This window comes from Phaenicophaeus curvirostris, chromosome 13 (genome assembly GCF_032191515.1).
Source record: "Phaenicophaeus curvirostris isolate KB17595 chromosome 13, BPBGC_Pcur_1.0, whole genome shotgun sequence".
NCBI classification, from domain to species: Eukaryota; Metazoa; Chordata; class Aves; order Cuculiformes; family Cuculidae; genus Phaenicophaeus; species Phaenicophaeus curvirostris.
The window spans coordinates 13,106,858-13,119,358 of NC_091404.1; the positions used below are offsets into that span (position 1 = coordinate 13,106,858).

At 44.6% G+C, this 12,501-nt stretch overlaps 1 protein-coding gene across 2 annotated transcripts; it reads right to left on the reverse strand.

Annotated features, from left to right (window-relative positions):
• Positions 1 to 1,110: 1,110 nt before the first annotated feature.
• IL13RA2 (interleukin 13 receptor subunit alpha 2) lies at positions 1,111 to 11,576 on the reverse strand. 2 transcript variants are annotated; one of them, XM_069867454.1, is made up of 8 exons: positions 11,423 to 11,576; positions 7,915 to 8,066; positions 6,512 to 6,524; positions 5,949 to 6,069; positions 3,931 to 4,115; positions 3,187 to 3,344; positions 2,231 to 2,375; positions 1,111 to 1,502 (listed from the first exon to the last, which is right to left on the reverse strand). In XM_069867454.1, exons 1-8 carry the CDS (start codon positions 11,517 to 11,519, stop codon positions 1,396 to 1,398), a joined length of 978 nt encoding a protein of 325 aa, XP_069723555.1. In that variant the 5' UTR covers positions 11,520 to 11,576; the 3' UTR covers positions 1,111 to 1,395. The 2 variants fall into 2 exon arrangements, with proteins under 2 accessions (XP_069723555.1, XP_069723556.1); XM_069867455.1 differs by having other exon boundaries at positions 1,112 to 1,502; positions 6,512 to 6,665; positions 11,423 to 11,519.
• Between the last annotated feature and the right edge of the window lie 925 nt (positions 11,577 to 12,501).

Below are 12,501 nucleotides of genomic sequence, written 5' to 3' on the forward strand. Positions count from 1 at the left end.
ATAAATAGCTCAAGAAGCTCACATTCAGCATCTAGATGCTGTCAGCCAAGTATTTCAGGACTACAGAGAGAGTGAGGTCGTGGTACAGTGGCTAAATGCAGCTGTTTGTACCTAGAATTGTGTGTGAAGTGCATTCTTCAGTGTGTCTCCTGTTGATGGATTTCTGATCCTTAAAACCAAATAAACATACAACAAAGCCCACGGAGAAACGAGTTATATTTATTCATGGCAATTTCCACAGCTGCCTTTTTCTCTCTTGTCCTGTTAGCAGAAACAGCTTGCTCCAAAGTCAGTTTGAAACTCCTCCAAAGCTTTCCTAGGCCCAGTGAGAACTTGAATTGCAACAACCAGCCTCAGAAATGGCAGCAGGTAGGGAAAACCCATGTGGGCTCAGGGCTTCTCGACTGTTCTTGGGATGAGGTTCTAGGAGCAACCCCTCGAGCAGTCGCAAGCAGAATGCAATGGCTGGTGCACCGATGAATGCAATGGCTTTCCTGCTGGGGATCTGAAATGGGCATATGCTGTTATTCCCAGCACTGAGAAACAGCTGGAGACATGCTACAGCATCCCCATCCCACATTGCTGCATCCCCGTGCCATTATGGGAAGCATTTGCTTTCCATAGATTTCTTGCTAGCACCTACACTTTGTTTGAATTTCACAAACTGAAACAGTTGAAAGGCCGTTACGAAATGTAGATGAAGGAGTGTGCATCTCGGACTCTGTGAATTCAACTGCTAAATAGTTCATCTCTGAGGACATGAAGGTAATTCTATAGCCAGCTCTCCCTCATCAGTGATGCCTTAAAAGGCATATTAGAAAAGCTACCTACTCGCTTACACTATATACCCATATATTTATCAGAACCAGGAGATCAGTTGTCTCTAAATCTTTCAAACCTGAAGAAAATGTCATCAGTACCAATAATTTGGATATGGGCAAATTCTTCCACTGCGTCTGCTTTCCCTACGTGCCTTCTTTGACATTAATGCAAGACAACTGCGACAGGAACACAAAGAGAATGAGGCCTTGGCCCATAAAAAATGGCATTTCTTTAATACAATAAGTACAAATCTCTGATGCCTGGATGGTTTGGTCAAGATAATTATTTATGCTGTTGTATGCACAAGTAGCTTTGCTGCATTTAACAGGACCAATTTGGGCTCACATGAGCAGGATTTGGGTCTCTGCTATGAGTTTATGGGTTGTTGGGTGGCATTTCTTATCAGAAACAGCCACACTTACAAGGTTGTTTCCTGAAAATAAACTGTTTGGTGTGCAATTTTAGAGCATCTAGCAATGTTTGTCTCTTGGTATGTAATATGTTTTTTCATTTATATCTGCAGTCTGAGACACACGCTTAAGAGCGCATTACATGGACAGGCTGCCTTGGTGCTTACCTTTTCTTGCACTGGCCAATCAACATAAATATTATAAGGCTACTTGACAAACTCAGAATGACTGGTATGAGGATAAATAGCTGCTTGTCCTCATTTCTGAACACTGCAAAGATAAATGACAGCAAATAAGAAAATGCCACCTTCCAGAACAGGTCATATTACATCTTACAAAACTGGAGCTCAGGTACAACTCAGGACACCCAGGTTTGTTACCCAACATACATTCATTCATTCCTCTCCATACCTCTCTCTCTCACTGCCAGGCATATGTTACTGTATAAGGTACCATATTCCTTCAGGGTGACATATATACTGCTATATGCTATGCCATGAGATATATCTGTGTGTGTATATATATATGCTATGTAGCCACTGCTGATGCCTTTTCCCTGCCTTCTGCATCTTGCAGCAGAGCCAGTGCACATGAGACAGCCTTATAGAACCTATGGAGTGCAAAGGAACTGATCTGTGGTGCGGGGCGGCCAGGAGGATGCCCTGCAGAGAGACTTTGAGTACCATGTGCTCACTCTCACAAAGCAGTCACCAGAGAGCCTCTTAGTACTACATGCTCTCTCTTGCAAAGCAGTCAATTCTCCATCACAGCTGTCCCCGTGCAGCTGGGAAAGGTTCTGGTGCAGAAGCCTTAATATTGTGGGTTGTGCCTGCTAATTGCACTGGAAGAGCAAAGCTGGAGGAATGATTGTGCTGGAGCAGGTTGAGGGTGTCACTAAACCAGTATCCCACCTCCAGAGCTGGGCACCCATGGCAACTTATTGCAAACAGGCTTTATAAAAGATGTAAAAGAAATGCTAGTTAGTTGGAGTTCCATACCAGAGAAACATTCCTGCGTCCATTCACTCCAAAAGCCCTGATCAGCACATAAAATATTCGTTCTTCCCCTGACACGAACACATGAAATGTGGCTTTGATTTGCTCTGGAAATTGTTAAAGCTGTCTCCATTTGGGTTGACACAGACTGAGAAACAAAACAGAGAGAACAAATGTCAAGGAATTACACGCCATCACCAGTAGCTCTCTGCATTGGCTTGATGTTTCTGAACATACTCTCCAGGCTTTGCAAACCCTTGGATTATGTTTTTTCACAGTTTTAAATGATTTCATAATAGTTTTGGACCAGCTAATGCCAAGAGGGTGATTGTGGAGATGAATCTACTGAGAATACATATGTTCGGTGGGGGCATCATGTATGTCACCATTTATGCCTGTTTATGCAATATTTCATTAACAAGAAGAGTCATGTATAGAATATGGCAATTAAAGAAAAAATGGCCTTTAGATGTCCCCTACTAAGGGAGGGTTTGCCATTTTTGCTGTCAAAACTGCACCTATATAATGCACGGGGAAAATGCACCACACCTAAAAGACACATTGTGTCCCAGACCAATTCTTTAGAGAGCTTGGAATTGCATTTTAATTGGACCGAGTTGTGCTACCGTAGGCAGGTAAACAAAGCACAACAGCTTCTCAGTTTCCACGATGACAACTTTCTGAGGTGACAGGCAGGAAGCCTGAGAAAGGAATTGCTCAGAGACTCAGACTGGGACTTGTTACTGTTAAAGTTACTGCTAAAGCAAATGCTGTACCTGATGATCAGGGTGTTAAGCTGGAACATGTTCAATAGAGCAGCCAGTCAGCGTTTTCCATTGGCAGCACCACCTGAAGGCTCTGCACAGTCCATACAGGGTGGCAACTCAGTGCAAACTCTAATTTTCTGGCATGCCCCCCGACCCCTTCCCCTCCCTGTGGCACCGTGTGCGTTCTCCTACCGCCCACGCAGCCTTGGCCTGCCCCTGATCTTCTGCCAGCTGAACCTCGTACTCCAGGCACTGGGGTGGTGTTTTCCCACCTGGTGGGCTCCAGTTCACATGTAGCTCCTCAGATGCAGACATGGAAACCACGAGCTGTTTTGGGGGCAGGGGCTTTGCTGGAGAAGGGAACAAAAAGAGAGAAGGTCAAGGGTGCAGTCAAACAGCTCCTGGTGGGAAAGGCTTCAGTTAATCACTGCCAACCTCTGCCCCTTTTCCTTCTTGATGGGAGACCTCATTGCTCTCTACAACTACCTGAAAGGAGGTTGTGGAGAGGAGGGAGCTGGGCTCTTCTCTCAAATGACAGGGGACAGGACGAGAGGGAATGGCCTCAAGCTCCACCAGGGGAGGTTTAGGCTGAACATTAGGAAAAAATTTTTCACTGAAAGGGTCATTGGGCACTGGAACAGGCTGCCCAGGCAGGTGGTTAAGTCACCTTACCTGGAGGTGTTTAAGGGACGGGTGGATGAGGTACTGAGGTACATGGTTTAGTGTTTGTTAGGAATGGTTGGACTCAATGATCTGGGGGTGTTTTCCAACCTGGTGATTCTATGATTTCCAGTGGGAAAATCCACCCAGACACATTACAGCCACCCACCTACAAGAGTGCACGCTTGTTTGAGCCCTCATGTGCAAGACATGAGCCCTGTGTGCGTGGTGGCCGTGCGGGTCCCCAGAGCCCAGCTGCTCTCCTGCCAGTGTTACCTAGGTTGTGAAGGCGAAGAGTGACGTACAACGGCCGTAGCAGAGTGGTTGCTGCTGAACCATTGACACAAACACTCAGATCCTTATATTCTGCCTGGCTCACATTTTGCAACGTGCAGCCGATGTTTATACCGTGGTCCTGAATATAGTTGTCACACTGCATTGCACGGTCCAGCCCCTCATACCTAGCAGTGTATTAGGAAAACAGAAAGAAAAAAATAATCAAAGCAGTGGCAGTTTGTATGTGGGTAAACGTTTTTTCTTAAGATTGGACCTAAGCCTCGAACATCACCTGTGTCCTACTCACTCTTTTCTTTTTTCAAAACAGTGTTTTGCATTGGTCACTGGCACTCTTGCTATGGGAAGAGCAAAAGGGTGAATAGAAACTGAATTAACATGCACAGATGGCTTCCCAGATCGGTCTGTAGGCTTTGTTAGCCTCTCCCAAAGCCCATTCCTGGAGCACAAGAGTCGTCATGAGGTGCCACTGTGCAAGTGGAGCCAGGGCAGGATCTGGTCCATACTCACTAAACACTCATTCTCCCCTGCAGCACTTATGGCACCATCAGCAACCAATTCTAGAGCTGCAGAAAGGTTCCCTCCCAAGCCAAAATGCAGTGGTGTGTGCCATGAATTTAATGAGTGTTAACGAGAGCTGATTGCAGTTGGGTCCCAGTATTTGATAGGAATGGTTGGACTTGATGATTCGATGGGTCTTTTCCAGCCTAGTGATTCTATGATTCTATCTACATCGGCGCATAATGGAAACCCAGGGGTGAGGGGAAGGAAGGGGTTTGCTGGGTGTTAGCCAACGCACAACCACAACCCTGTCTTATCACACTACCTCCTCTCTTTGGCAGCCACTCTCCAAAGTTTAGCTGCTGGTCCCATCCTGGAAATACTAAGTGGCATTTCATATTACCTTTTAAAGCTCCTGCTTGTTAGTGCCCTTGAGGCAGGGTTGAATCCAGCCTCCGTGCTCGACACCTAATGAAAATCTCCCTGCGCAGCACACTATGTCTGTGGGGAAAACTACATGTGGTCGTGCTGTAAAAATGAACTCAGAGGGATCAAAGGATGCCTTGGCTGTGTTCCCACACTCTTGTTGTACAATGGGGCCTGGATCCAAATACGTGGTTTTGTTACAAGTGGTTAAACAAGAGAGGGTTTTTGGAGGGAACGAATCATGAATTTCCATGGTTTCCTTCAAGCAGACCTTTGTAGTTAGCAGACTGGTTTAAAATCAGTGTTTCTGCTTTGAAGACCATTTCCAAGAGCTACAGGAAAACTATTTATAAAAAGCAGCTATGGTTTCCTACACGTAGTTCAAAGGCATGAAACCCAGTGATTTTCTAACTAGTCATCCTTACCGTAGTTCATAGGAATTGAAGCACAAATAGAGCATTTACTTTGTCCAAAACCACTAAGTCTGGCTCAGTTTTTTTCTTGCAGAACAGAATCATTAGGCAGCAACAACTGGGAAACATGTACTATTACTACCTTTCCACAGCATGTTTGCTTGTATGAGATGTGCTAAGGCTATGAAAATGTATTTGAAGAGTAAAACTGTTAGTTGCCAAGAGGCCCTGCTCTTTGTATAAGGTTCACTGAGCTTGGTAACCTTGTGCTGAGTCCTGTCCTATAGAGATGCATGTACTGTGATCAAAGGAAACGGGGGGCCAGGATGATCCAGGTACATTGCAGAAAGGAAAAGCTCAAGGCTTTGTGATGGACAACATACAGAAAGCACTCCATGGGGGTGAATAAAAGGGAGAGGAGAAAGGGAGAAGGCACTGACTGTAGAAGATTAGAATGAGCCTGATTTTAAGAAAGAAAGCAAGGATTTGATATCTCTTTGCCAGAAGGCACACATTGCTTGGAGCATTATTTCTGTTCATTCTGGGTGGATCATGTAATAGCATTGCCAGCCATAAAAGCATATTTGCTGTGACATTTTAGTAACTTAAGAGGTTCGGTTAATTGCTGCCTTGATGTTTTTCTATTTTGCTGGTACATACCAATAATATAGTCCATAATATACAACACGAGGAGCGAGGAGACCTGGTTGCCAAGTGCACTTGAGGTATTCCCAGTCATGATAGATGCAGTGGAAATTCTGAACCTCTGACTCCAGATCTCCTGTCAAATGAAAAGAAAATAACCACTATTTAGCAGTTAGACCAGTAAAAATATAATTCTATGCCTCTGAACAATTGTGTGCTGCAATTGAAAGACAAAAAAGGAAAAGGCCAGTCACCATTATTAGATAGTTTTGCTGCCAAGTGCTGTTTCCTATAAAAGCCAGTTCACTGTACTTTATGTGCAAAGATGCATAACTGACCTTTTCATTCAGCAGCTCAAGCAGGGCAATGCAGCAGAGCTGGGCAGAGGGAAAAGAGAGCCAGGGATCCAGTAACCAACAGCCACAGCCAGTGGAAGCAGAGATGCGATGCTGACTTATACCTCAACAAGCACCACAACAATGGCTTATCCGTCCAGCAGCCCTCAGGCCAGCAGTGGTTCATGCAACAGTCTCATGCAAAGTGCAGAACTACACCAGGTACCAAAGGCTGCTTCTAACCTTGCAATGGGACCTGAAAAGTAGCATAAATCCAGTCACTTTGCACCTCCACGTTGTCAGTACACCGTCCTTCAAGCAGTGTCTGTACCTTCACTTCAGCAGTCCTGCTGAAGTCAAATCCAACTCTGAGCTTTAGCTTCCTAGTAAAAATAACCTGGTTGAAAGACAGACTTTATAAGCACCTCTAGCTGTGAATAAGCTCATTTGTGGGCTTTAATGTTTCTTTCTTTTCTGCTCTGCTTCTCCTGCCCACTGCTTTGATTTTCTCTTCAGACTGACTCTTCTTTATGACCTTATCTGGTGTCAAGGTTTTGTCATAGCACCAGAGGTGATTTTTTTCCTACTACTTAGATATGCCTCATATAAAACACTTTTATTAGTTGTGATTTAGGGAATTCTGATGTGTTTTTTTAAAACTGCTTTTTTTTTTGTGCCTTTGTGCTTTTTAAATGCCAGTTAAAATCTTCGCTGAAGAATCTGCACAGCAATACGCTGTCTGGCTGGGAGCGTGACATGCATCCTGACCCATGTTGGGTTGAAGAGCCCTCACAATTGCAATCTCTAGGTGAAACAGCATGGGTGACACCGTGCTTTTCCACCTCTCCAGGCATTCATGGTATGGCTGAGCCCAGCCTGGCTGCCTCAGCTCTGCTGCCTTGAGAAGATGAAGCAGATGACCAGCTCAGGACATGTGGAAACCCTTCACAACAAAAGGCTGGGGTCTACAGCTCTGCTAACCCAACATGACTCTCCTTCACTTTCTCCCTGGCCTTCTGAGCTGGCAAGGTCTCTAGCACTCCTGTTTTGGGATTGTACTGCAGCAGCTTTCATCTTCTAAGTGTTCCCAAAATACATTCCTATGACCCTTCCTGTACTGTGCCTGCTTGCTATTGCCCTGCTACACGTTGAGAGAAGACTGACAATTTTATCACAGAGCTGAGTTAGAGGCAGCCATCTCTGCAAGACAAAAGTAAATGGTAATTAGAAGCACCCTTTTGGATAAAGGGACTGGTAGAGCGTTAGGATATTTAATAAATAAATTTTATTTATTCACCACTTTGCATCCCCTATGGATCTGTTGACACTGAGTTTTAGTTCGAGTCTTGTAAAGACTTTCTAAAAAAGCTACTGCTTTTACAACAAGGAATGCTACTAGATACTGTTGGATTATTTTTGGCAGCAAGTACCACGCCCTTTGACAGAGATAGCCCCTTCTCTGATGGCTGCTGCTGTTATATTTCAAAACACATTCCCATCTCACAAAGGGAACAGTCTGGCTTTCCCTGGAAAGCTGGGACTGCTTCTGTACCACTCATCCTTGAAACGCAAAGGTAAACCTATGCAGGAACTAAAAGCAGAACAATACGCTGGATTTAAAGGGATTAAACCGTGCTTTGCCTTACCATCCATTCTCTGTCACCAGTGTTGCGATATTCAAACTTGTATTTCACTGTGCATTCATTGAAGGTTTGTACATTGGGTGGGGGTTTCCATTCTATATCGAGAGAACCTAGGAGTCCAGGATCAGTGATGTGAAGGTCTTGTGGGGGAGCAACTAAATTCAAAACAAAGCAGAGGGTAAAACAGAGAGTCAATGCGAAGGCAGAAAAAGAAGTTTATGAAATCTGATGGGACAACAAATACAGCTGTTGCATGCAGAGGGAAGCACTGCTTGTCCAGGTCCAGTCGTGTCCTCAATGAACGTGCACAAGCTCTACTCCTGCCTACCGCCCCCCGCCCCCCAAAAAAACGCAGTTTTCACTGATGCACAGAGAAAACACTCAAAGAACATTGAAAAGGCACAAAGAATGCCACCTCTTCAACACTCCTTTTCAAGATGCTTTAAGCAAATCTACTGTCCTGGGATGACCTTTCAAGTCCTATATTTTCTTACTTTTAACTCATTATATTTACCGACTGTCAGGACAAGTATCCTTGCAAACATTGTGATCAGCACCTACACCAACACAGGATGACAGCTCACAGCATGCTGTCAGGGAAATGTGTATTCCTTAACTGTAACAGGCACACATCACCTATGTTGCTTTAAACATTTCCTCCAAGTATGTTAAAAATAATGAAAAACCAAGACAAACTCATACAGAAGCAGAAAAGCAGAGAGTTAAAATTGTTCTTGGTTTGGACATCTATCAGCTATATAAAAAGGTGCTTTTACAGTCAATCTGGCCTTTATTAAGCTATTATAAGGTGCTGCCATATGTGAATAAATCAGCATATATTATGCCTGAATTCTGTACTAAAACATGCTTCCTAAAAGCCACGGTCTGTGTGGAGCTGCCATTCACATGATGAAAGCTGTTTGGCCATTCAATTTTATTAGTTCAAACAAAGCCAATTTTTGTAACATCTGAGGTCGTTTTTCTCCACTGTCTAGAGGTGAGGTTATCCATTTGGGTTTCTACATATTTACTGCATGATACACTTTTTCCATGGTGATTTGGAGCCCATCTCCTGGCAGTGTCAGTTCAGCAATGCCACCACTCTCTGAGTCTGACCTCCAGGTCATTGGCATCTCTGCTGTCTTCATCACTATATTTTCCTCTCATTCTTTTAATAAATCCATTGTGAAAGCAGACTCTGAGAATATCTTTCAGTGGAAGGCAGTGGTATAAATCAAACTTTAATTTGCTTCTTGGAAAGTTTGCAGAGAACATCGCTGAAGGGTTTATTTCTTCTAAGGAAACTCTCAAATTAAACACTCTGCAGGCAGCAGCCTTAAGATCTCATTTTTTCCCCACACACAGAGGTCCATGGGAGATCTGTTGTTACACTAGATGGCAAAGTAGGATATCATGACAATGTATTTCAGGAGGTGCTGGGGCAAGGAATAATATACTATAATGATTTGGAGAAAAATTAGATTTTTCTGTGTACACTCCCTCCCACCAGCTGCGAGTCCCGTGAAGGCAGCCTGAGTTCAGAGGGTGGTGGCAGGCTTGCTCCAGCTCCAGGGGCAATGGGCCATCACCCTGCATATGCCCTATCTTGTATTCAGCAGCCCCATGTTCCTGCACGAGGCAAGGATCTGATATAGCTACATTCTGACAGGGACAGATTACCCAGCACATGTGGGGAACAGGAATGGGGAGCCTTGTCTGTGCTAAGAGGACTGTTTGGGCTCTTGATAAGGAGCAGAAGTAAGAGCTGGAGGCGCAAGGTGAGAGCATCTCGCCCACCTCCTGGGTCTTTGCAAATGCGCAAAGCCTCTAGGAAAGGAGAAGCAGAGCAGGATACAGTGAGTCTGTGGGACGTGAGCTTGAAGAGCTAAAAAATGAATTAATAGCTCATACAAAATGGTCATTTATAGCCATGCTGAGGAGGAAGGGTGGAAGGCTGAGAGCCTGCCAGGGCTGGCACAAGGGAGGACTTCCAAATCGCTGTGTCCCAGAGTCAAACCCTGTTAGGGTGGCTGGTTTGTGTAATTTCTGTAGCGGGCTGGTCAATGAGACCTGCTGGCAGGGCTGCAAGCTGGACTCCCCTGCGCTCGGGAAGCTCCTCTCAAGTGGATAAATGCTGAGTCTCGCAGATGTGCAATCAAGGAAGCAAAAAAGCTACTAGGCTGTGTAAGCCTGATGATAAGCTGTCTAGAGAGGATTACATTGGTCAGAAACGGAATTTCTGACTGGCAAAGATAACACTCTGGAATTTGTTTCCATCCTGAGCCTAAGACAGTAATATTCTCTCAAAACAATTGCAACTGTGAACAGCAATTCTTGCAAAATAATTTTTTACTGGATTTCAGAGGAAATTGAAAAGATTTTTGGGGGGATGCGTCTTGGATTCCATTGTTTTTTAAGTGTGAGCACTGCCTCTTGCAGTTTCTCGTTTTCACAATACCACATGACAAACCAGTCTTGCTCACATAACGAAATGTTGAAATACTCTGTTTCGTTAGCCATTCTTGAAGGAAAGCTGCTCCTGAATGTTTCTTGGAAATAAAAAACACTGCCACCTCTCTACTTTATTTGCATGGTGGTGAGTCAGGTAGCGATGTGCTGGCTACACAGCCACAGACCTCACAGCCACCCACTCCTGACTGGTGTGCGCACTCACTCGGATATCACAGATTTGATGACAAACCTCCTGCTTATCCCCAGCTGTCTCACCTCACACCATGCAGTGCCTGAGGTGGTGCAAGGAGCAGGAGGTTTTGCAATTTTCCACCTATTTTGCCAGGTGCCTCTTCATATCTTCCATGTCTGCACTTCTCTGCACTGGTCAGACACACGCAGGCTATTTTTGTGTTTTGAAAAGCCCATTTTAAAGTCATGCAGAAGCATGTTTGCTGGCAGCTTTCCACGTGTGCTGGCTGTGAGGAGACATGGAGCCTCTCAGAACCCTCCTCACATAGTTTTCACCTCTCTGCCAAGCACTACCTGCAGCAGGGAGGACCAGACCTGCTCACTGTCTCTTTGAAGAAGGAAAGCTTTTGGGTGCAAAGTCCCAGCTACCAGAGGCCAAAAGAACTGGGGCTGGATGTCTTGGTGTGCCATTGCCATGGATTTGCAGAGCAGTATTTCTTTAGAAGAAAATATTATTCTCCAGTTATGAATAACCCTGGTGTCTCTTACACGTAGCACAGTCTGTCTGTCTGGGGTCATACTAAGGAGCATTTATGTAATATTTATATTTGATAATTTTATATCAAACAATATTTTTATATTATTATTTTTACTCCAAAGGCAGTTTCTGCTCATTTTTAAGTTACTCAGAAAAATACTTACTAAATAGGCAAAATATTTACACAATCGATTACAGGTTTACAGGTCAGCCACCCACTGTAACACACACACACAAGAAAAGCTTCAGTTGAAGGACTGATTTCATAAAGGGCTAAGTTAATGTGAAGCACAACTAAAGCAGCAAAATGAATGGCTCACCAGACTTTACCTGTGGTGTAGTAAGGGGAGGAGGACACCACGTAGCCCCACACCAGCGCCATGGAGAGAGCGGAAAGCCGACGGAGAGTCATTTCAAGGCAGAACATCTGGGTTCCCACTGGAATGTACGCAGTGTCAGAAAAGCAATCCTGTGACCCAAGTGCCAGGATGCTGGAGACCAAAAGCTGAGTCCTGCTCAGAACTTCCTTGTGGCAGTGTCCTCCTTCCCTGTTAACTGATTGGGGGGGAGAGGAGAGGGGAAGCAATGTGTCTTCAATAAAGGAAAGAAAACATCAAAGTTCCTACCCTCATTTCCCCAGCTCCTGGGCTCTCTCAAGATGGGGAAGGCTCCTCTGTGTTGAGTCTCACTGCTTTCTAACCACCTGTTGAGGTACTATTTTCAAGCAGAGTTGAAAGGCTTCATCGGTTCAGTGGGTCCCTGGCATTCCCTCTGCAGGGCGAGTACTGACAATAAGTGGCTCTTTACTCATTTACCAAGTCTGTTTAATCATTTCCCAGAGGACTTTTATTTGTAACTTTTGGGGATGGCAACACAGGGATGACTTTGGCTTCATTGGAAACAGTTTCTGGCTAGCTAAGCTTATTTTCCAAAGGCACAACAGCCTGTACCCCAGCTACCAAGCCATCTGCTGCGCATCTTCTGTGGAAACAGTGACAGACAAGAGATTGACCTCCCTGCCACTGGAAGCACCTTGGACCAGTGATATTTTCATTTGAAAAAAAAACCAAAACACCAAAACCAGAATGCCTGAGCCTTTCCTTATTCAATTAACAGACGTGGCTAATGCAACTGCCACCAGTGCTTTTGGCGTTCCTGTTTCAGGATTTGACAACTAAAAAGAGAAAAAAAAAATGCAGCAAGAGAATCTCTTTTCTAATTCACTCTCCAACAAAAAGAATTGGTAGGATTGATTGTGACAAGTTTTCTTAACTGCCATGATAATTTCTGAAGGAAACAAATTGCTCTTCCTGACCAGGTGTCCTAGAGGGAAGATGGGGACTGAGAGGGAGAGAGGAGCAGAGTTTCCAAGGAAGGGGCTTGCGGTGGGGAGTGAGAGAGGTTTCTTC

Bases quoted from the DNA above. Each gene is read 5' to 3' on its own strand.
- IL13RA2 (XM_069867455.1), bottom strand. From the start codon at position 11,519: ATGTTCTGCCTTGAAATGACTCTCCGTCGGCTTTCCGCTCTCTCCATG. The intron at 4,116-5,948 runs GTATGTACCAGC...ATACACTGCTAG, and splicing joins TATTATGGACTATATTATTG to GTATGAGGGGCTGGACCGTG. The intron at 1,503-2,230 runs GTATGGAACTCC...TTATCTTTGCAG, and splicing joins GACGCAGGAATGTTTCTCTG to TGTTCAGAAATGAGGACAAG.